The 24,075-nt window shown below is 44.5% G+C and overlaps 2 protein-coding genes across 3 annotated transcripts in view; one reads left to right on the top strand and one right to left on the bottom strand.

Moving 5' to 3' along the window:
* Positions 1–106: 106 nt before the first annotated feature.
* On the bottom strand, positions 107–20,342 carry LOC133414935 (dynein axonemal assembly factor 5-like). Its single transcript, XM_061700672.1, is given in 14 exon segments — positions 107–388; positions 1,653–1,761; positions 1,763–1,845; positions 2,096–2,252; positions 3,765–3,915; positions 6,837–6,984; positions 9,945–10,113; positions 11,959–12,102; positions 15,918–16,142; positions 16,705–16,937; positions 17,937–18,055; positions 18,397–18,521; positions 18,611–18,795; positions 19,805–20,342. Coding segments are annotated over 14 exon segments (2,529 nt in total). The 3' UTR covers positions 107–245.
* A 704-nt stretch (positions 20,343–21,046) lies between these two features.
* The window catches only part of prkar1b (protein kinase, cAMP-dependent, regulatory, type I, beta), a 53,185-nt gene continuing 50,156 nt past the window's right edge, over positions 21,047–24,075 (top strand). The window contains exons 1-2 of one of the 2 annotated variants that reach the window (XM_061700900.1): positions 21,047–21,217; positions 23,208–23,401. In XM_061700900.1, the coding sequence (XP_061556884.1) occupies positions 23,222–23,401 (180 nt within the window). In that variant the 5' untranslated portion in view covers positions 21,047–21,217; positions 23,208–23,221. The other variant, XM_061700901.1, reaches the window with a different exon arrangement.

Raw genomic sequence — 24,075 nt, 5'->3', positions numbered from 1 at the left:
ATAAATAAATATGCTAAAAAGATAAAACTACACAAAAAGTGACAAATCTTTATTGCAAAATGACTTTATTCTCGATACTTTGCAACTTTCTTATTGGGAAAAAAAAAAAAAAAAGACAAAAAAAATCCAGACTGGCCACTAGTGATGAGCAACAAGCTGAAAAATGAGTAAAGTCAAACAAGACCTGCGGCTTCAATGAATTCTTGTTGAATCATCATCATAATCATAATCCTACTGCGTTGCGGTTAGCGAGTGGACCGTTGGCCGATTGAGTCGATGTGCTGCAGCAATCGGTCGCAGTATCGAACCGATCGATGTTTGGCCCTCACGGCTTCCGTTTCCTTCTTGACAAGATTCGGGACGACGCGGCTGCCCGCCATCAGAACTTCTGCAAACAAGCGCACGTCGTCGTCGTCATCGTCATCGTCATCGTCATCGTCAACGCCCGCAATAATAAAACAAGTTGGAAGGCTACTCCAATGATAATGACGATACCTTTTGAAGAATGTTCAAGAATATTATGAGAGTGTAGTATGTTGTTGTACATTGTACAGTATAATATCGCCATTTAGTTTTCTTTTGAAATAATCAACAATGATTTATAAATGACATTTCTTATGACTGTATTTATTTCATTAATTTATGTATTGTATTTTGGCGCCATCTAGTGGGAAGGCACAGTTCAAAATGCATCGCAAAAAGTTTGAGATAAATGTATCAATTCTAAATCCTACTCAATTGTCGTTGTTTTATTTAGTTGATTCAAAATGCTATTATTAATAATGTTATTATTTATGAGGATACATTTAAACCACTAACAAGCAACACCAAATATGTTTCATTTTATTATAATTTTTGTTTTACATTTGTACCATACAACAGTATTAGTTACAATATTGATTGCAATTATTTGGCACCATCTAGTGGGTGATATTTCAAAATGCACAGAATATTAATAAATAAGTATAGTAATACAAATATTCTAGTTCGAGATTAATCAGTATAATAATAAATATTTGAATTAGATATTTGTATAATAGCATAAATATTCTAGCTATTTCATTTAGTTGCATATTCAAAATGCAATGGGCCATCAGAATTACTATTATAGATACTAAAACCTCTAACAAGCAACACCAAATATTTCATTTACTTTTTTTTTTTTAATCACATTGCATTTACATTTTTTTTTTTTTTTGGTGACTAGTTATTATACATTATAGTTATTGTTATTGCTTTTGTGATTTTCAATTTTTTGGCTACATCTAATGGGTGACGTTCAAAATGGACAGCAACAAATATCAATAAATATAATATGAAAATTTGAGTTATTTGAGTTGAATATTCAAAATGCAGTGTTTCATTCACCATTATTTTTATGACACATTAAAGCCACTCATGTAGTCATGTATTACGCATTATATTTAAATTGTATTTTAAAAACGATTACATTGATGACTATAATGAACAATTAATAACTTGCTATTATATTACTAATGTCAATAATGATTCTTAACCATTCATAAAAACAACGACGACGGTAAATACTATTACTCACTACAATTATTATTCCCAATAAACATGCTGTGTAGTTTGCGCAAAGTCATTCTTCGAGCCACAGTCATCAACACTTGAAAAGCGTTCCGCCTCACCGAGCGCTCGGTCCTGCACGGAGCCGTCGGCGTCGTCCAGGTGCAGCAGGAGCTGCTGGAAGACAAAGCGCAGGTCCGAGGCGCACAGTTGCGTGTCGTAGTTGGCTCCCCAGGCAGGAGAACCACAGGCCAAGAGCCCGCAGGGCCTCGCGCCGCACGTCCTCGCTGCTGTCGTCCAGACGGCTCAGCAGACCTGCGGCCCGCCACAGGAGTACAACTACGGTGAACTCAATTATTTCTTACATTATTGTAGACATTTGTAAGTTTGGCATCGGATGCACTCCGATGCCAATAGGTGCTACTTTGAGACGAAGGTATTTTATTTCCCGTTCGCTGCCTCTTGGCGACAGACACTCTCCGCGCTTTGCTTTCTGGCCACACCTCCATTTCGAATTCTAAATATAATCGTGGTCTCGCAAGACGGTCAAATCGTTCGGACGTACTGGGGTAGATCCTGTTGAGGGTTTGCGCGCTCAGACTGGATCCCACCAGTTTGAGGACGACGGACTGCGAGCGACAGGCCAACAGTCGGCTCATGGGAGATTCTTCTTTCATCCACAGCGACAGTCCACTGGTCAGAGGCAACTCCATCGCCAGCACCTGAACACAACACAATTCTTTCAAATATACTCTGCTACACTTGGACTCCATAAGGGACTTTTGTTGACTCTATTGCAGAGATGTATATTATGATATATATTTATGTGTACGTATGGCATGAATTATCCTGCTACAGTTTGAAAACATGCGGTGATGGAACCATCTTTGACTCGGTAGCATTTTTAGATATAATAAAGTCCAACAATAAGCCCCTATGAGGTGTATTAGTGGACACTGTCGCTTGATGGAAAGCAAAGCCAAGAAATAGTTTGGCAAGAAGAAGAAGAAGAAGTGACGCGCATGACATCAGCGGAGCCGCGAATTGTTCTCACAGGACCGAACGATACGAAAAGGAGCGCCTCTTAACACCCGCGTCGTCCGTCCAGCTGTGCGCCAGAGACGTGCGAACTGGGCGGGCCGTGCGAGGCGCTTTGGTCACGCTGCACGCGCCAGGGCGGACAGATGTGTGTAACTAACAAATAAAACACAACCCTCAAAATTTGGGTACACGGCAACTAACACAGACTCATAAAATACACAAGGGAAATGCATCCTAAATAAAATGGTCTAAATATACAGTGCAAAGATCGTGACAATGTAAAAAGGCCCAATGGAAAAAATACCATTTTCACAATGTGAGAACAACATTAAACACTCTTACATGTCCGATTTCAAATAGCAACCATGCTAATTCCGGGTTTCAGGGAATTAGAATTACACCGAATATTTTGAAATACCAACAATGGTAATTTACAGTAACAGGATGATTTTTTAAAATGTTTTTATTCAATCAGAGGTTTCTGAATCAGGACCGAATCATTAGTCCTTGTACTATTCCGAAATTGCAGTCCAACAAATGAAAAAGTCGCTGGCATGTTTTGTTCTGCCTCGTCTCGCCTTTAAAAGTTTCAAATGGCTTACTTTAACTAAGATCCCTCACTGGTCCTTGGCCAGAGGTAGAAGGCCTGGGTCTGTCGGTGCCATAAATCTCCACTGCCTAGTGCCTTCGTGCTTCAGGACAAGCGGCTGCCTTCCCAGCTAGCAAGCGAGCTACGTTACATTATTACAACGCATGCATGCGCAGAAGCGATGCCCACCAAGTCAAAATGGCAGCAGCTGTAAACAGCGCAAGTGTTGAGCAATAGTTGCAGCTCTCGTCGGAATAAAGACAGTAGCACGTTGTTCTTTGATTGGTTTTTGATTTGAATGCAAAAATTGGATTATGTATTGACTAAAAAGTCCACTTGAAATCCTGTCGTAGTGATTAGCGAGTCGGGAATGAGGAATGAATCCGAACGCACACTCATCATTCCCGACTCCCGAATCGCTATTTGGGGATTTTTCAATAACTTTTTATAGTAGATATGGGGCACGGCGCTATAAAGGGGAGAACATATAATCGCGACACATTCACGACAAAAAGGCAAACTCTCTTTACGAGGCACTGACTACCGAATCCAAAACAGCCGAGAGTTCCTCGTGTGTATTTTTGAGCACGATGCGGGAAAGTACCTGCCGGGGCGTGACGGCACCTCCGTGCAGCAGCGCCAGCAGACAGCTGAGGGCGGCGGTCCGCAGGGCGGCGGCAGAGCGGCCCGGCAGCCACGACAGGTTCGGAAAAATCACCTCGGACAGGAAATTCTCAAATCCGTCCCGAAAAAATCTGGAAGAAGACATTTTTGAGCTTGAATGAATATATTTGTGGCTGCTTTTGCGGTGTAAATGGGGAAGCACGCAGTGATGCTGGCATTTTCTGGCATCCCGCCCCCATAAAATGCTTTTCGATTGGCGTCGATGACTTTGGCGAAATGTAGACAAATTGCCGCTGGGTTCTTTGACATAAAGATCCTGCAAAACGTGTACATTAGTAACGGAAGACAGCACCTTTGCCTTTTCACACAGACCCAGAAATTTAGCCAGGTCGAGTTTGTAACTTTATATCCGCGTTAAGTGTCAGAAGTGTTACCTTCCACACCTGTTGCGCTCTGTCAAATGATCTGGTGGTGGAACGTGGTCTCGCTGTGTGAAAGCGCACACAGTTGCGGCATAATGCTGCGTTCTGCGCGAAAGGTAAATGCAGGACTGCGTTATGGTCATTTGCTGGGATTCCGGCGTGAAAGAGGCTCATTTCTTTCTTTGACTGTTAATTTGCAGGTCATTTTGGAGACGGCATTGTGACATGGTGGCTTAGCGCAGCGCCTTTTCACTTTCCCACACTTGCTGGAGGAAGACACCATCTGGTTGTTGTGTTTTTCCTCTTCGCCCTCCCTTTTCCATGCCGGCTCAGGCATTCCGACGTCCTCTCACACGCTAGCGGAGTTCCCAGAGTCCTCTACTCGCAATCAGTTCCGAGGGCCTGCTCTTGTTTTGGCTGTATGGATGATGTCACAACCCAACGACCACTACGCTTTGGCATTTGGGCGCCTGTAGGGGGAGACTGTGTGCCATGAATGCAGCCTGGTGTTAAATTTTGTCTGGTTTTCATCTTTGCCAAACCACAGCGATTTATGACCATAATTACTCCATCGCACCTTCTCATGTCACAAAGTCTCTACTTCGGTTTGGTGATGTTTCAGGAACGTTCTTGGCTCTGTTATTCCTACAATTGGGAATGAGGGGACAATCTCGCCTTCACAGCATCTACTTTTCTCACGTCACACTTTTACTCGGGATTCAACCCCCATAAAACAACAGCGTCGTCCGCCTGGATGAACGGCAAACTCTTACTTTCTCTTGTTCCGCAGCAAACTTGTCATTGTCATTGTCTGAAAGCATCACGGCTAATGACTGGCAAGAACATGGGGAGAGTAGATTTTGTATATTTTGTCAGGCAGGTGAGCAGTTTGACTTTGCTATACTTTCATTTACTTTTATTCTACAGTTGTTAACTTGTTAGTTTAATTTTGTTATTATTTACAGTACATGAACAGCTTGAACATTAACACTTACATTTAAGGAAAAAAAAAAATATATGATTCAATTACCGTATTTCTCGTGTATAATGCAAATATCCCCCCCCCCCCCCCCCCCCCAAATGTAAAAAAAATCAATGGTGTGCATTATACATAGGTATAGGGGAAAATGAAAAAAAAATTCCCATTTTATAAATGTATGCCGCCGTCTAGAGGTTATGAAAAAGCGGTACACGTTAATTTCAATATGCCACTGCCACCGAGCGGTTATGAGAGGTGTACACTTTCATTCTAATATGCCAGCGCCACCTAGAAGCTATGATAACGGTGTAGGCTACACTTTCATTCCAATATAACACGGGCACGTGTGACTGCATAATATGTACAGTTGTGTTCATAAGTTTACATACCCTGGCAGAATTTGTGACATATTGTGATACATAGGTAGAAGGCTTTTCCAGAATTTTGAGATGAACTTTGGGGCTGCGTATTCTAGATGGGTGTGCATTATACACGAGAAATTACGGTAAAATGTATTGCACATAAGTCGGAAAAAATAAGAGTTGAAAAACGAACTTTTAGGTTAAATGCAAGTGTAGCATACTTAAAAGTTAAATACAACTGAACTCGGGCAGTGATTCTTGGCGCACCACTCGAGGGGGGCCTGCATACGACTGGTGGTACAATTTGAGAATGACTGACTTAAACAATAGATAAAATATGTCTGAACAGGTTCATGGGTGGAAAGCCCCACAAATCCTAGCAGAGCTTTTTGGCCTCAGCCTTAAGAGTTATTGACATGTCTCCAAGACAACTCCATGAGCGTGGTTTGCCATCTGTGATTGACGGCGGCAGCTGGCGCCCTGGCTGGAACCCTGCGACGGCCTCAGGCATTCCCTCAGATTCGAGCCGCGAGCCCGGGATTGAAGGCTGCACAGCTGAGGGAGCTCGGCGGGACACTGGAGGGCCGGCGGGGAGATCCAAAGGGGATGAACCCATGAACGGAAGCCCCTCTTGTGGGTGTCACGCATGGCTAAGTCTGACCTCATTTACTAGTCACAATACTATTATCCAACTGCTGAGGGATTCTGATAACATGTGGTTTTCCTCAGGAAGCGATAAAACAGATACTGTTTGACATCCACACATCCTAAAGAAGCTGATGTGCTTGTCCTGACCAAATGGAAATATTTGCTTGTATTCGTGTTTATGTCTAATTCGGGTGGCTGGTGGGTGGAGTTTTAATTTGCGGTTTGATGTGAGGTGAAGTCTAAAAATATAGGGTAAGCTGATGAAAAACAACAGTGGGCGTTCAAAGCTTTGTGGAATGCCACAAAAGTGATGGGAAAAATACAGAAGCACCTCAATTGAAAATGCTGTGATGACAGACGGAAAAAGGCCATTAAAACTAGAGTTGTCCCTATCCGATCATGCGATCTAACATCGGGAGTTGTTTCACATTTTTGAAACAGAGCTTCATGCAGCTCTCTGTGTGCCTGTTGTTCGAAATAGCCCAAGCTTCTACGCTCGTCCGCAGCTTGTTGAGGAAAAAGACTGAGAATGTTTTCGAGCCAACTGGAAAAATTTGACTTAGGACTGGCTGACTCCAAAATAAAGTGCATAGGGTGATAGATCCATATCAAGCGTATGCGTGTGCGTGAGTTTGCCTAACCCCTGAGAATCCAGCGTGTTGCCTGCGTCCAGCAGCAGCTTGGCGAGCATGGTTAAGATGTTCATCCTCATCTCTTGGTCTTGCTCGGGATGGAGCCACTTGCACAGCAGGGGCATCAACTGGCTCATGAACTCTCCAATAACTGGACCTAGAACACACACACACACACACACACGCGTCATGTTTCAATACACACTCACACACACACGTACACACACACACTCATGTTTGCATGGAACAAACGACACATTGTCCGTGTGTTTATATAAAACAAAACAGAAAACTAATTTTCACGTTTGTGCACTTTAGCGACTAAGACGACGCCTGCACACTCAAGAGTATTTTGAGGCGTTGACTGAAGCTCACAGAGAAATCAATGAAGTGGTGAGACAGTGACACACGGGACCCTGAGGAAGTATAAAATAAAAGCGTCCTTGTGTCTGTCACACAGTGTTTCCAATCAAGCGTCTATTACAGGAAAAGGCAGAGTCACAATACCCCCCCCCCCCCACACACACGCCATGTTTACGGAGCTATTTTTACCCCTCCAAGTGTGCGTAATGCTCGATAAGCGCCCGTTGCCTTTTCGGAATCTGTGGGACAGACTGGAGAGGAGACGGCGGACGTTCCGAGTGCGGCCCGGGAGGAGATTTGCCAGACAGGAACGTGTGAATCAAGAGGGCGTGGTCGTATCGGCAGGTCACCTCACACTTTACACGGGGGGAATGAACACGCATACAAAAGCGAGACGGTCACAACCCTCATTTCCAAGCTTTGCAGCACACTTTGCTACCGAAAACTGTTAATATATTTGAGCGACAACAGTTGTGAAGTGTCACAAAATAGAGTGCAATCTTTCAGGTCACACGTGCTTCCAGGATTTTTTTAAAATCCTCCCACCCCATAGAAAATATGGAAAAATGGAAAGGGAATTTTTTTTAACCAAAACAAAAATGCCGCCCAGTGCGGCCACACATATCACGCATACCAGAAACCGCCACTGGTCGTCTAGCATGTGTATGACTATGAGCGGACATACAGTACTGTACAATCAAATTCGAAATCAACATTTAGTAGCTGTTTTCATCACGAGTAAGACCCACAAGAAAGTCTCAAGAACCCATGCCTGAAAAGACAGGAAGTCAGCCATTTTTGATTCAGCCAAATTTCAGGGGTCCATCAAAGGGCAGCGATTTTTGTCCCATTGCTAGCAAACTGAAACCACGAATATGAGACAGATGGGTGACGGTAAATTGCAACAAATTTGAATTGTTTTTAATTGTGTGACTCACAAAAAAACACATACGAAACACTAAGAACTCAGTTCAATGAGGTCGTAGCTATTCTGTTTGCAATGAAGGCCAGCGCTACGCTGCTCGCAATTTTGATGGCCGTTTATCTCCTTTAGCAAGACGCTAAGTCCCGTCCAAAGGGGAAATAAAACATTTACCGAGAAGCGATCGGTGTCATGCCAACCGAGTCAACGGGAAGGACATAAGAGGCTCTTGTCTCCGACAAACAATGATGAGGCGCAGAAAGAGCTGATGAGCAAGCAAAGGATCCAAGTCTGAGTCCAGCCTATTGTTCAACAGACTCCCCCCCCCCATCACTCATAATGTGCACACATCAAACGCAGGATCCACACTCTCTTAAAGACATCCCGGCAATGAGTCCTGCAGGGCATAAGGGTACCAATGAAAACTGGGCGTATGCACATTAGGCCTTCAAAGTGGCCTTGATCCACAGGGGAAGGTCAAGAGCGGGCAGCGGCCTGGATCGTTTGATGTCGTGACCTGTGCGGGGATCATCCAGTGAGCAGACCGGCTAAGTGTGTGAATGTGCGGGTCTGTTTGCGTGGCGGATTAGGGGGGCACTCAGCTGCCCGCTCAATTAGAAAGGAAAAGAGGGAGTTGCAGATGAAAGTGTGGCACAAGGAGGTGCCGATGATGGGGGATTAGATGGCACAGGGGGAGCTAAAGCGAAGGTCTCGACACCACAGAGGAGGTCACCGCCATTTAACACACAAACACACACGCACGCACGGAAAAACACTGACAAGCTGGACTGCGGCAGGGAGACAAAGATTTGTAAAAGTCGAGCCCACTTGTGCTAATGACAGCCTTCTGTTGTTCTGTCTCTTGTTCTGCTGTCAAACTGCGGTCCCCGAGCTGTAACTTGGGGGTCCGCAAAATAATTTGCAATAAACGATCATGTGCGTTTTTTAAAAAAGTGCATACCACCTATATATATATATATATATATATATTAAAAAAGAAACAACATTGAAGCCCCGCTATTCATGGAGGGATCGGGTCTGAGCCCTGCCTGGAATAGCGAAAATCCATAAATAATTGACAAAATTGATTGAAATTGTGTATAAATGCCACAAGATGACGGAAAAGCACTTCAAACAGGGATCATAAAGTATCAACGGCATTCATTCTTCTCTCGCATGCACCCATTTATGAATCCATAAATGATTGCATCTGTTTTTTTAGTGGGAGTTAATGTCGGCCATCGCTTTTTGAAGAATATTTGCTAAAAGTGTCGAAAAGGTTGCTAATTTGGCAGCACTGAGTCTGCTTTGGTAAACTAGCTCCTCTCGGTTCCTTGCCTTGTTGTTCGTGGAGCAGTGTACCGAACCTAGCAACTTTTGTATTAAAACAGCTAATAAATACTTAGGTCGAGATGGTTAAAATATATATTTAATTTAGGCCTGCGCATGGTAGTTATTGTCGTCAGGATTATGACGGGTCATTGGTCAAAAATCTTGCCTGGAACCCACGTTGTAAACTTTGTGCACTCTACGCGGGCACAAAAACAGTAAACAACTACTGCGGATGCCAGAAAAAGAATGTGGTCTTGAAAATGCGCTGTGCTGCTTTGACAGCTGCTGGGTCTTGATGCGCTGCCCCCGTGATGGATCACGTGTGAACAGCTCAATGTTTCAAACGTGATGTAAGGGGGCTTGTGTCTCAACTTGCTCGGGAAAGCGTCATGAAGTAATGCTTAATAAAACATTAACCGGATGATGCGTTTTCTCCGGCGTGCTTCTGGAATGTTCCGATCAACAGGTGGCTGTGCGACCATCGGCTTATGTCGTCTCACCTGATTGCACCACTATGATGTGTATTTGGAGTCGCTGCGGGGAATAAATGGACAGGGAGTCCACAGAGGCAGACTGCCAGTCCAGCAGTTGGGCCACGTGTTGCCTGTAGAGCTCCGTCACCGAGCCCAGTCCCTGGACCTCGCACAAAATCTGTGTGCTCTCCAGGGCCTGAGGGACACACATGAAAGGACAGAAAAGAATAAAGTGACCTCAGCACAGTCAAGTTACAACTGGAGCATTAAATGATATTATTATATTGGGGGGGGGGGGGGCAAATGAGATTTATTTAACCTTTAAGTTCTCACGGGTGCTGGAAATACTTGAATTCTGCTTTGAGTGATACCATCTTTTCTAAAATAAACACCGTGCTAACTTAATCAAGGATTTGTTGTTTCCCTTGAATTTGTTGCAAAAAAAATCTATTTCAACATATGACATCGTCTATTTTCAAATAGTCTGGTGCAGTGTCCCGTTAAGCAAATAAACTTATTCCCTTCGAATAGATGACCCTCGGGGAAATAAAAAAACAGGTGGTGCAATCAAGTAGCTGTAACTACCTTTAATAAAAAAAACAATACCCCCCAGTACAAGACAACTTGACACTCCATTCGCATTGTAAGTAACAATTCTCCAATTAATCAATGTGCAGTAACGTAAATATGAAATGTGCTACATCTAAAGGCGCTGGAAAAGCACTTAAAAATGGAAAATGTGTAAGACGTACTTTATTAATCCCAGGAGGGCGGGGGGAAGTGTTGCAGTGTATGTGTTATGTTCAAGCTCACATGTGAGACCATGGGAAAAACAACATGACAAGTTCTTACACAAACAAGTGCTTAGTCACGAAAAAAAGAAAAGACACAGGATGTCACCAAAGTCAAAGGAAACCAACTCGAACATACTTGAGCGAAGTTGATCTTAGAGGAAGCGGCAGGAAGGCGAGCGAATCATCAAGTGACACTTCCGAGGGGGGGAACGGACTTCATAAGTGCCGTCATCGTCCCTCGGGGAGCAGCGGGGACGGAGGCCGACAGACAACCGAGCTGTCCGCCGATGGGAAAAACGGTGGCCCTTTTCTGGGAAACGGCTGCCGCTCTTCCTCCGGGCCCACCGATGCTTTCCTATTATTCACAATCTCACTGTCGCGGGCCTCTTCTTGATCACCGGCCATCCCAACATGCAGACGGATGTAAACACGCGCTGTGGTGGATTCTGCGGTGTCTGGTCGGCAAAGGCGTCTCTGCGCACTATTGACTTCATTTGTCACAGTTCCCGCCTGTCTGTCTGTGTCTCCTTAAAGCAGGGATGGGCAAATGCGGGATGCGATAAGCGGTACGGAAAAATGGGTTTATGCATAAAGCGACCAATTTTTAATGAGATCAATTAAAATATGGGGAAATGCGTTACAATAACCATCCATGTATTTTCTTCCGCTTGTCCAAGGTCGGGTCGCGGGGGCAGCATCTTAAGCAGGGGAGCCCACACTTCCATTTCCCCAGCCACTTCGTCCAGCTCTTCCGGGGGGGGATCCCGAGGCGTTCACAGGCCAGCCGAGAGACGAAGTCTTTCCAGCGTGTCCCGGGTCGTCCCCGGTGGGACCGTGCCCGGAACACCTCACCGAGGAGGTGTCCGCGAGGCATCCTAACCAGATGCCCGAGCCACCACATCTTGTTACAGAATCGGAATCATCGTGTTTTGCATTCTGGCAAAAATTATGTCAATCAAATGTTGCTCTCGGTCCATACTTTGCACACGCCAGCTTTAGAGGGACTGTGACGCACACCTGCAAAGAAACATCTGTTTTGTTTTTTTTAATCTGTTTCGCTCTTTCTCCGCCTTTCACCCAGGACTAGATTTAAAAGTTCCATTCCAAAAGGTGCAATTTGAGCGCCCTTTGGCTAAGTGGGTAATTATACTGTTTGCATGCCCACTTTGAAGCTGGGCATTCCTCGAATAGCTGCCTTGCATCATAAAAACGTCCTTTCTAATAAAACCGGAGTGAAGTTTCCTCACCTTCTGGCTGACGCGAGGCTCCGTGGAGAGGCTCTGGACGGTGACCAGCACCTGCAGCAGCTGCAGGCTGACCGCGCCGCAGTCGGAACCGCACTGGCGCAGCAGCGCGTCCACGCAGGCTAGCAACTGCTCCAAGTACGCAACCTGGACAATGACGAAAAGAGATGGAGGAGGTGAAGCGGTGTCATATAGAAGGCAGGCGGCCGTCCATCCATCGCCACGTGGCGTCAGAAAGCATTAAAGAAAGCTCATGTTATATGTTATTGTCCCCGTGTTATCGCTGGAGAGAGCTGCCTTTTACTCCCCGGGGCCCGTCATTAGGGCTAAATGGTGGTGACGGTGTGCTGATGGGTACTCTCATACTTGTACAGACACACTTGTTGACCCGGGCAATTACGAGTGCAATCACTGGGAGGTGCGCGGCAATGCTTGGCACGTGTCTGCAGGAAAACCAAAAAAAAGTTGCCGTAGTGATGCTGCGTGTTGAACATTATGGATGACAAGCATGTTACTCTTTATCAAAACCGATTCACTTTACATGATTTCCCAGAGGAATCTTATACTACGGGGTGAGAAAACAACCACTAGAAATGGCGCAAAGTGGGAAACAAACGAACCAAAAAATCGATGGGGTTTAATAACTATGTGGACACCTGGAGCCGAGTGAGCTACACCTGGTTTTTTTTTTGGGGGGGGGGCCCGGACACGATGCTACAGGGGCCACCGCTGGATACATCAATTACACACAAACACACACGACTCTGTAGCAAACCATGGGCGCCTTGATCCGAAGCCCACCCCCTGACAGACACGTTGCTATGGCGACAGGAAAATAAACACCCTTGCGCTCACGTTCCCGCCTTCCGCTTCTACCGTTAAGTGTCAGTAAAAGGCGGCATGAGCAAAATGCGGCTGTCACTCATGACAAATGTTGGCATGAGGGAGATTCATGAATATTTTGCATTATTCTGAGCCGTGATACTGAAATGAAACAGATGCTCCTTTTCCCCCAGCTGTCTTGCTAATCTGCTATTTTCCCGTACCCACCGACAGGCGTGGTAGTTCGCCTAAAAATTACTTTGCGGATCCCCTCGCACTCTTGTCACCACGGCAACACACAACAAAATGACTCTCACCGGAGCCAGGGGGGGTTTGTTAATCCTCGGCGGAGTACCCCCTTCAAAAAGGAAAACCATATGTGATTCGTAAGCAAACACGACACAACGAACCTTACAACTCGCTCGCGTCTTTAACCACCGGCTCGCCTTTCATTTACCCTCAAACTCTTAACGCCATCTTCAACTGACCAAGCTTGTTTTCACAAGCTGTCTTTTTTCCCCTCTTTCTCCATAACTCTTGCGGAAATAAAGAAAAGAAAACAAGGCACATGAAAGAGTCTGCGAGGTCAAACCGTGGAGAAGCGTCGTATATCTGCTACCAAATTTGCAGCTCGTTCCCCCCGGACTTCCTGCCCCATTTTCCCCACCACAGTACACTTTGAAGACTATTTATATTTCATTTTTCAACAGTTCCACTGTATTTGGATTTCATTTGCTGCAAGTTTCATATTTCTCCGCCTCTCATTTTGAGTCAAGATAACTTCATATACTAGAATGGTGCAGATCTTAATTATATACCTTCACGGATACCGAACTCCATTCTGTTAATGGGGTGGAACTGATTGTCGATTGATTGTGTCTTAAGGCAAAGGAGGCAAAATGGAGTGCATCACTTGACATTAACCAGCAGAGGCGCTGTTGACTCTGTCTCCTAGTTAGCTATCGAAAGAAGAACTTCATAAGTTGAGCTACATACTCTTCGGGACAGCAATGATTTGTACCGACATGAAAACGAATTCACAACATTCCTTAAAAACATATTGATGAATTGATTGTTGATTTTCTCCATCGTTGCCTGAGGAAATGTAGTCACAAACTCTTTGATGGAAGACGATCTGCAGTTTTGGTGTTGTAAATTTGGGCAGCACAGTGACCTCGTGGATCTCAGGGCTGCCTCACAGAATCTCTGCTCCAGCTTTCCTGTGTAGCGTTTCTATCTTCACCTCCAGCTCTTTTTAACGCCACTCGAACTGACGGACAGGAGCCGCATTTTTGCCAAGCAATCAGGGACAGGTCGCAGGTGCTCTACTTGTCCGAAGGGGAGACACGGATGGACATCTGAGAGGAAGCGGGGGTCTCCCTCCATCTGTGACCAGCCTATCCTGTTACTTCCCTCCTCGTACGCTGGCGACGCGGGGAGGACACAAGCGGGTCAGCCAGCGCTGCGCCCCATTTATCATCAGGCCTTGACCGGGCGGGCTTTGACATTACGGGGGGGGGGATTCTTTTTAAAGCTTGTGGTGTGAGAGCGAAGGGTGGAATGAAGGTGACATACTTGGGGCTATAAACGAAACAAAACAAAGCAAAGCACAAAGACTGTGTACTGCTTTGTACATCGGAAGGGGTCAGAGCAGCCATGCGGGGGGGGGGGGGGGGGGGGGGGGGGGGGAATTCCTGCGGGCCTTGCTTGGAGAGGTGAGTTGCCACTGAAGCGCAAAAACAGAGTCCCTGAAAGGGAAACGTATGTTGGACTGGATGGGAGGAGTCTGCTCCAGATTTCATCTTCCGGTGCAGCCGTTCTTTGTCGATTTGGATGAAATGCTTTTGGGTGGTTGTTAAAGGTACAATTCTGGAAGTCTGACGGTTTTGTATCTTGACTAAGCCCCAGAGCCAGTTACAGAACAAAAGATGCATTTGTTAGAAAATGCCACCCATAGAAAGAACATGGGAGATTGTTTCCAAATGCAAGATAACATTTTCCAACTTGAATATGAACTTGGATGTTTTTCTTCAAAAGGTGGAAGCTTCCGTCTTGTCACCCATAACCCAGACGGAAAACGAATATGAGAGATTGTCGTAACATATAGGACAACTTTGACCTCCTTTAATATTAACGCCAGTGTTTTTCTTCACAAGAAAAGGCCTTTTGTCATGCCACCCACAGCCCGGGCATATGAAAACCACAGAGATTGTCGTCACATATAGGACAATGCCAGAATTTCCTGCAGCTCCTTTCATGTTGATTTACAACGCTTTGAGGTTTTTGAACCTTTTGTCACAAAAAACCTGGCATTTTAACAGGGGCGTGTAGACTTTTGTGTATCATACTGCCATGCTGCGTTGTGGGCGTTTCACGCGGCGTGATTACATCGAGAGTCAATGCAGTTGGCATGAATAGACAGGAATCTGTGCCGGGTGGCGCATATGACGCGTCTGACTCACAATGTGGGCCGTGTCCCTCCAAGGTTGGCAGGAGATGCTGCTCGTCGTTCCGCGTTTGAGGCCATTTTTTCCACCAGCTGTGTGTGCGTGTGTTATTTTAAGACAAACAACAAAGGCATCCTTATCTCCTTTTTTTCCCCCCTCTGGATGTGAGCACAAACATGATGATCACAGACTTGTAATATTAGATTTGGCAAACAACATGTGGCCTGTCATTCGCTTTTGCCAGGTCAGCTTTTTTTCTTTTTCGGATTTCCTCAACAGCAAACCCGCTGAACTCACTGTGCACAGAGGTGCTATTGAAAAGGCCACTTTTGAACTAAGGCTACCTTTAAAGATGTAGCGTCTTATCACAAAATGTATTTACATTGGTATGGGGCAAATTAGGCAAAGAAATATATTGCCAAAAATAAGAGTGCTAATGTACACAGGGGCAGTTGACAATGATCTTCTATGACACTGCCAAAATCACCAAATAAGAGTGGAATTCAAACAGCCGGAGCATAAAGAGTACGCAGTGGGTTAACAAGTTTAACTTTGATGCTTTTCCTAGTGAGGTGTCCACCACAGTGGACAATGAAATGGTTGTTTAGGCTGAGAGTGAAGCACATGGAAGTACTCTCCTGTGAATAACATTAAAAGGTAAACCACAACAAGAGCCAAACTTCCCCCACTGACCTGATGATATTCCTGGCAGACTTCAGGCCGCGCCAGTGTGTCGGCAACCTGCCGAAGGTGCGGCACCAGCAGAGCCTTGGGGCATCCTCCCAGCACGGCACACAGCACCATGAGGGCGGACCACGGGTAGGAGGCGGAGGAGGGCGCGTTGACGTGATCCAGGAGCAGCTTGAGGAAGACCTCAGGTGGGACGAAGGTGCCCAACTGTTTAGCAGCGGCCAGGCACTAGTGGGGAGAGCAAGGGAAGTCAACGGGTTTTTGCTAAATCCTTTAAATCCTGCTTGACTTGGTGAACAACACATTTCATGACCCATATAGCTGTGAGCATATGACCCATAAACTATTGCAGATATAGTGGATATAAAATGTCTACACACCCCTGTTAAAAAAAGATATATATTTTTATTTTTTTGGTGAGAAAATTAGACCAAGATAATTTCTCCCCCCCCACTTATAAACTTTGTTTTCTAAGGGGGGGGGGGGGGGGCTTCCTTCCATCTTGGGCAGAAATATAAAAAAAAAACAAAAAAAAAACATTGTTGTCACATGGAGGGCACAGATTGCTCCACCTCTATTATGAACTTGGATGTTTTTCTTTGTAAGAAAAGGCTTTCATCTTGCCACCTACTGGATAGCCCAGACATCATGAGGAACAACGGAGATTGTCCTCATGCGTCAGATCCAGCTAGCACTTGCCAGAAATTTCTGATGTAAGACTCTCTGACCAGTTTGTCTTCTTTTAATATCACAAAAGCCTGGCATTTTAACAGACTTCTTAAATACTCACGTTGTGGACCACATCCCTCTCAGAGTCGGTACAGGCCCGGTAGAGGAGGGCCAGGAGAGGCTGGAGGTGCTGTGTGCTGTGGTCCTCCGCGTGGAGCAGCAGCACCGACAGCAGCTGAGAGGTTCTGACCCGAGTGGGAACCAGCCAGTCGCTCAGGTCGTGGCTGATGGCGGGCACAAGTCTGTAGAGATTCCTCACCACCAGCTCCCGACAGCCCAGACCTGGACGCTCCACTGGGGCAAGAGAGAGAAATCGCTGCCTTTTACTTTTTCTACCATGTGATGGTATGAACTCTGCCTAGCAACAGGTGACATGACGTAAGGTCTCGAAATTGTTTGACATCAGCACCGGTCATTACTCAGTGAGACTCATTTATAAATACCATACCGTAGAGTAATGTAATGTTTACATGGTTACTGCTGGGTCTAAATGGCCACCACCTCCCACAATGCAGCGCAGCTTTTGTATTGCATTGTGGGAGGTGGTGGCCATTTTAGGCAAAAAACAGATAGCTGAAACACAGTGCCAATGCTGTTTGTGCGGCACGAGAAAAAAGTTCTGAGCCTTCGGCGGCAATGCCATGTAAACCAAAAATAGCGTGTAACCTGAGGTCATTTTGCTTTTAAAAAATGATTCATACGCCCAATGAATTTCCTCTATGGAGATCCCGCAAGATTGCCACGTCTAAGTCGCAAAAACATTTTAAAAAGGCAGGAAAATGCCGACGTTTACAGGCAGTATGAAAGTGGACTTGAGAGCAAGAGGGGACTGAAGGAAGCTAAATCAGAGGAGCGCACAGGGGCAGGATAAAACAAGCCCTTTTGCGGTTACCTCTCCGTGTTGGAACAGTGACCCCTGCGCACTGGGAGGCCCTGCAAATTTATGACGGCGAGAAAGAAAAAGACAAAATAAAATAAAAAGGGGGAGGGATAATTTCCTTTCCTGTCCTCTGGCAGAGGTTGTATTTGTGGCAGTATTTGCAGAAGCTAAGCGCTTGTAGCCCTGCCGCACACACAGGCATTTATTTAACCTGGCAAGCTGTAGTGACCGTGTTCCTTTTCACTTTTGTCCGGAGCCCACCCGACCCCAGGGGGACGTACACGTCTACATCCAACCCAGTGCCTTCACATAAAACGGAGCAGTTGTTTATTGGCATGCCACAGGTGTATTGTCATTTCAAAAGGTCGGTCTTGTCAAAGTGGCGCTCTCGCTTGTTTGCAGCGGTGACTGACCTCCTGGTGGATAAAAGGGCGGCGGCGTGAGGAGGAAGTCCATCTTGTCCTTGAGGTCGTCCTCGTTCTCCTTCTCCCACTGGGCGCCGACCCGCCGCCATAAATCAGCCGCCAAAAGCCTGCAAAAGAAATCCAGTCATTCAGCAGTCCCATTACTCATTTATCAATCCATTTTTTTTAATTTTTTTTTTACAGGACAATTTAAAAAAAAAAATTTTTTTAGCGTACGACTGTGAGGCAGATGTGCCGACCAGTAGCCGCCTGCCGTTCATTCGAATAGGGAACAATTGGTCAGAGGCCCAAGCGCATTCTGGATTTATCTCAATTTTTGAACTTGGAAGAGCTTCCACTATATTTGAGTTGATAAAATGAGTAACAGATTCAATTACCATTTTATTCTGTTACCTTAGCAAGTGAGATTCCAAAATATAAAGAATGGAGCGAATGCATGCAAGCGTACCTTATTTCGGGAATCTCATCGGTAAGACTGCTCAGCAAGAGCGGAGTGACTTTGTGGAAATAGGAGTATCTGTCCGGCAAGTTGAGCAGCCAATCACCGACGACTACGGTCACAGCTTTTCTCACCTGCACCACGGGGGGGGGGGACAACACGATTGGGTTGATAGTGGACTTCAATAACAAGTAGCAATGAGAGCGCATTTGCAGAAAACAACCTGCGGCGAGTCGTCAAACAGCCTCTGTGCCAGGTGAGAGAGGACGTCGTCCACGTTTTTCCCAGTGCCGAACTGAATGACCGTGCCGGTGGCTTCGATGACGGACACCCGCACCTTGGAGTGCTGATGAGCGATTGTCTGCATGAGAGGCTTCACCAGACTCTCAGCCTGCATGTGGAAGTGCTCTGCAGAGGCAAACAAGAGAGATGGTTGAGGTTTTTTTTTTCTTTTGAGTGAAAACTTACTTTTTAAAACGTGTATACAAATACAATAATGTTTTGACTTAAAGGTTTAATTTGTTCCACGACCATGTTCAGGCAGTAAAACTAGAGCCCGACCGATTTGTCGACCGTCCGATATTAGGCCTTTCTGACTTATATATAATCAGCCATGTTTTTGCTGATTTGCAACAATAACACTTTATTATACATTGCAAAGATCTCATTCAAAACATACAATAACACTACTAATTGTAGATTAAACAACATCAATTACAATATTTATGATGATTTATAATCTGCTCTAATCGGTATCGTGCAATGGTACTGCTGCCCAGGGACTTCCGGAGATTTCTCTTACCTAACAAATGTCCTGTTAAACTTTGTTGGCAGTCCAGAAGAATTGACCAATATATTACACACAACCCATAGTCAGGGTTTCATAAAAACTTACGTGCAACATAAGTAAACAATAAACGTGATACTTTAATAAGGCACACATTCAATGAACTACTGGTAACTTAAACACACACAAACGACCAGGATTAAAATCCTTATTACTGCAATAATTCATAACTGCGAGGTGCAATGCATTCTGGGAAGCACGTGGCTTCACCGTCAATGTGCTAACGCCTATGGGGCGGGGCCCCAACTGCCCGTTTGCCAATAGCAGTCGGTCTTCTTTCTTTGGCAGCCTTCAAGTGTCCCTTGCAAAGCAAAAGCTCCGCCCCCAGTTGACATGGTAACGAAAGCCAGACTCGCCAATGGCGCGGGATGGAAGCTGGCAACTATGCAGAATTGTGGGGAAAACAACAACAACAACAAAAAAACCTAAATGTCCATCTTCCGCTTTCGTATTTGTGATGGAACGCAACACGTGTGAGTGTGGTGGTGGAGGAATGTGTTTTGCTGCCATTCGAAGCCTTTACAGCACTATTGCGAACCGCGTATTAGCCATAGCCCAAGTTTGACTGACCTGGTACGCACTTAGCGAAGTTCACAGTGCATTTGCAGCTTTCTCTTTTGACATCGGGGAAAGGGTCGACCACGGTCCTCTGCAAAATGTTCATCATTTCGTTCAGGTAAGGCGCCAGCTGCTTTCCGCACACCTCCACCGTCAGACTCAACATCCGCGTCGCCGACAAGCGAAGCTCCTCCGCCGGCTCAAGCAACTCCTTATCGCCGAACCGCTGAGCCAAGCACGGCATGAGATAAGGCAACGACTCCTGCGGTTCGGGGACGCAGCGAATAAACTCGCTTATTAACAAAATAGCGATTTCTCGGCATCTTTCCATCGGGTCTGACAGACACTTGAGGAGGGGCTTGAGGAGGGCTGAGAAAAGCTCCTGGAGGGCGACAGCCGAGAGCTTTTTATCCACCGTCTCCCTCTTGATGGACTCCAGGGCTCTCTTCCTCGTCGACTTGTCGTCTTCGCCGAGAGAGTTTAAATGCCGGGCGAGTCCCCGCAAAACCTCCGCGGAAACATGCTTCTCTCGCGACGCCGTCGACGCCATCTTTGTTGTGGTCGTTATGGAAACCAAAACAAACGCCTGCGTTATGACAGCTTCCGGTTCCAAATTGACGAGTTACGCTAGTATGCGTTATTGTTATTTTGTATTTACATGATTACTTACATAGACCCAGGAATCAATACATTGACACTGTCGTCCCATAAAATTTCAAATAAGCCATCCACAAAATACAGAAACATGCACTTGTTGTGTAATTTGAAACGGTCCTAATACATAACGGAACTGGAGCTGCTGGAGTAAAAGTGATTCCTAAATATTAGGTCTTCATCACCCGCTAAAATTGCTTTTATCGCTTGACTCTCCCTATTGATGACCAATTTCCACAACAAATATCAGCGGCAAATAAGTTTTGCAGCAGCATATTTGGTCTGATTTTGTTGATTTTTTATTTTTATTTGATTTTTAAAATTTTAAATCCAGTACGGTATTTGTTAAGTACAGTTCAGTTGTTTCTATGCAAACATTTATATTTAACTTTTATGAGCTATATTTTTTTTTTACTAGCACAGTGTTGATGTTCGAAATGTGCGCAATGTTATTGCCACTGTGTTTTATTGTTGCTTGTGGTACTTGAGCCAAGAAGTTTTATATATATATATAATTTTTTTTAAAGCCTTTGAAGAGGCTGACAGGCGCAAAGCGCCGTTGCGGCTGAGATGCCCTGGTGACGTCATCGGCATTGACGCAGATCACAGCAGCAGCCGCAGCAGCAGCAGCATCAACAACAACAACAGCTTCCGAGTTAGCAGCATCCGAGCTAGCAGCAGCAGCAGCGGCACCTCGCCTGCCGCCCGGCCCACCTGCACCTGCAACACTCTTACAACCGAGCATCCCTCCCGTTTTTTTTGCCATTAACGGTAGGAACAGCAGCGACAATGTACGTGTTTGTGGACACACAACGACGCAGGCCTTCCTTATTTGGTCAGCCCGCAGTCGTTTCTCTTCCCTGCGGTTGTGTTTTGGTTGTCGTCGCTTAGCTCGACGATGGCGTTGTAACGTAAACAGTCCCGCAGCCGTCGCCTTTGTGTATACGTGTGACGTTCCTTTTGCGGTCATGCAACGATGAATGCTGTTTTATTATGCAACATTGTCTCAAGCCTCCTGATTTCCTTCCATTGATGGAAGTGTACGAGCGTTAGCATTCACTTGACGTCATGCACACTTCCATGCAATTTATTGCTTTTTTAATTTAAAAAAAAAAAAAATTGATTTCAATTTTAATTTTTTTGTAAAGTAGGGTGATGAACAATGTGCCCAAACGTTATTCAGTAGAGACGAAATGAAGAGATGCTAGCATCAGATTCAGCAGAAAGCTAATTTCCATCTCAGTTCCAGAATATAGAGAAATACATTTCTAAAACCCCCGGATCGGGCTACACGACAAACTAACACACTCGTAAATAATATATAAAAAATGTAACACGCGCATATAATATACAGAAATATAAGACGCCACACAGTGTCTAAAACTAGACTAAACCAGATAATGTAAAGTGGGAAGTAAAAAAGTGCTAGTTAGCCTACTAAAAATACATATTCCGAGTTAAACGTTGTAAGGATGTTTGCATTCATTATTACCAACAAAAAGTGCCTGTAATTAAAATAATAATGTAAAGTGCCAGTAACCTTTTCAAAACATACATTGTGAGGATAGTAACAATGGAAAGTACCAATGGAAAATCCCAAAGTTTACAGATTGCTACAGATTCATTGATTGTTGACAACATCATGCACATTTGCCTTGCATGCATTTGTCACAGATGAGGACTTGAGTCATTGCGACTTGGACTTCGAGTCACTGTTTTGACACCATACTTAAGTAGAAGTACAGATAATTGTTAAAAAAAAAAAAAAAGACTTAAAAGTACTGATTCAACGTCTGTTCTCAAGTAGAAGTAAAAAAAAAAAAAAAAACTCTTAAATGTACTACAGTGCACTTTTACTCCCTACAAATATAGGAAGTAAAAGTAAAATGTCGTCACAAAAATAATTACTCAAGTAAAGTACAGATTCCTGAAACAAATATTTATGTTCCCACCGTGAATGACTTGTGAGATTGGCGGGAGAAAAACTAAAAGGCTCGGGAGTGAAAGACTTGGGACTTGACTTAAGACATGATGAGGTGTTATACATCACATACTACATACTGAAGTTGTCCCGATCCGTTCATGTGATCGGAAATCAGGGCCGATTGTGTTGTTTTCAGCTGATCGGTATTCGCTGAAAAATATTTTATTTAAATATTTTTTTTTTTTTTTCAACAGAAGAACCAGCTTCACGCTGTGAAATGTGCTTTTTAGATGCAAATAACAAGTCGAGCGAGTATCTCCTTTTCTTAACGCATTGCCGATGTATCGGATCGGACTCAGATCGTCCGATAATCAAAATCAAGTGACTCGGGAGTTTAAAAAAAAAAAAGAAGATTGGGGCAACCCTACTACATACAAGTGAGATGAATTGGCCAATAATATTTTTATTGCTGGCTGAAATGAGGTTTAGTGAGGTTTGCTGCTTCATGATCTCCAAAACCCGTACGAGATTTACCACATATTTCTTAAATATTTGAGTTGGAATCCACATTTGAGAATTGAGGTCCCCCTGTAATATTGCCCTTGTGTTGTCGGGGTTACTCTAGTCGACTAAAATATGGTAAACGTAGTTCGTTCTGTCGAAACCAACAGAAAAGGCCTAAAGTCCAACATCGTCCCCCCAAAATAAGTAATAAGCTGTTTGTAGCCCTCCAGCTTCACAGTTCTACCACCTCCCCCGCCCCCCACCTGTTTCGATTCTGCTTAATTTTTTTACCCCCTCCTCTCCTCTCACGGTCCACCCTGTTTTCTACCACAGAGATAAAAGATAAGATGGCCACCTCCTCCTCCTCCTCCACTCTGGACGAAGACGAGAGTTTGAAGGGCTGTGAAATTTTTGTGCAGAAGCACAACATCCAGCAGATCCTCAAAGAGTGCATTGTCAACCTGTGCATCGCTAAGCCCGAGCGTCCTATGAAGTTCCTGCGGGAGCATTTTGAAAAGCTGGAGAAGGTTGGTGACCAAACTAAAAACGCGGGTCTTGGAATGGGAGGCTCTGTGTCAGGTCGGGACTCGCGTCCGTGTATTTTGACTGGAAATGCAGTACAGATTCTCACCGTACTGGTTAAATACGTCCGTTATTTAGCATGTGCGTAACATCCCACTGGAGTGCTATGCTTTGCTTATTTGACGCTATAACAGCATTTCATAAAAATAGACACACAGTGGCTCATTTGGGATGATGTCATTTAGAAATAGATCCTTTTCAAAAAGTACAATATTGTTATATTTTTAATTATATACAGTAAGCAAAAATCCTAGCATAAAAATGAGATATTGATTAAAAACAAATGCAAAATAAGTGTATACAGACACCTTTCAAAAACACCAAAAAGCATTTTACTCAGTTGGTTAAAAAGAAAATAGCAAGTACCAGTACGTGATCTGATTTTCATCTGTGTCAGGAGTCAATGTTTCCCATGTCTGATGGCCGTGAATGGACATAAGATTAGAAAAACAATGGTAATAATATTAATACACAAAAAAAAGGTCATAATTGAAACAATAATAATTGAATGTCCAACTGTGGCAAAACTAACAAAAGAGCTTAGAAGAAACAATACTAAATGGGGAAACTATGAAAAAAAAAAAAAAACTTACAATAATAATTATAATTCATTAAGTAA

This window comes from Phycodurus eques, chromosome 16 (assembly GCF_024500275.1).
Source record: "Phycodurus eques isolate BA_2022a chromosome 16, UOR_Pequ_1.1, whole genome shotgun sequence".
NCBI classification, from domain to species: domain Eukaryota; kingdom Metazoa; phylum Chordata; class Actinopteri; order Syngnathiformes; family Syngnathidae; genus Phycodurus; species Phycodurus eques.
The sequence above is the reverse complement of the archived record's forward strand: the minus strand, read 5'-3'. Positions and strand labels throughout refer to the sequence as shown.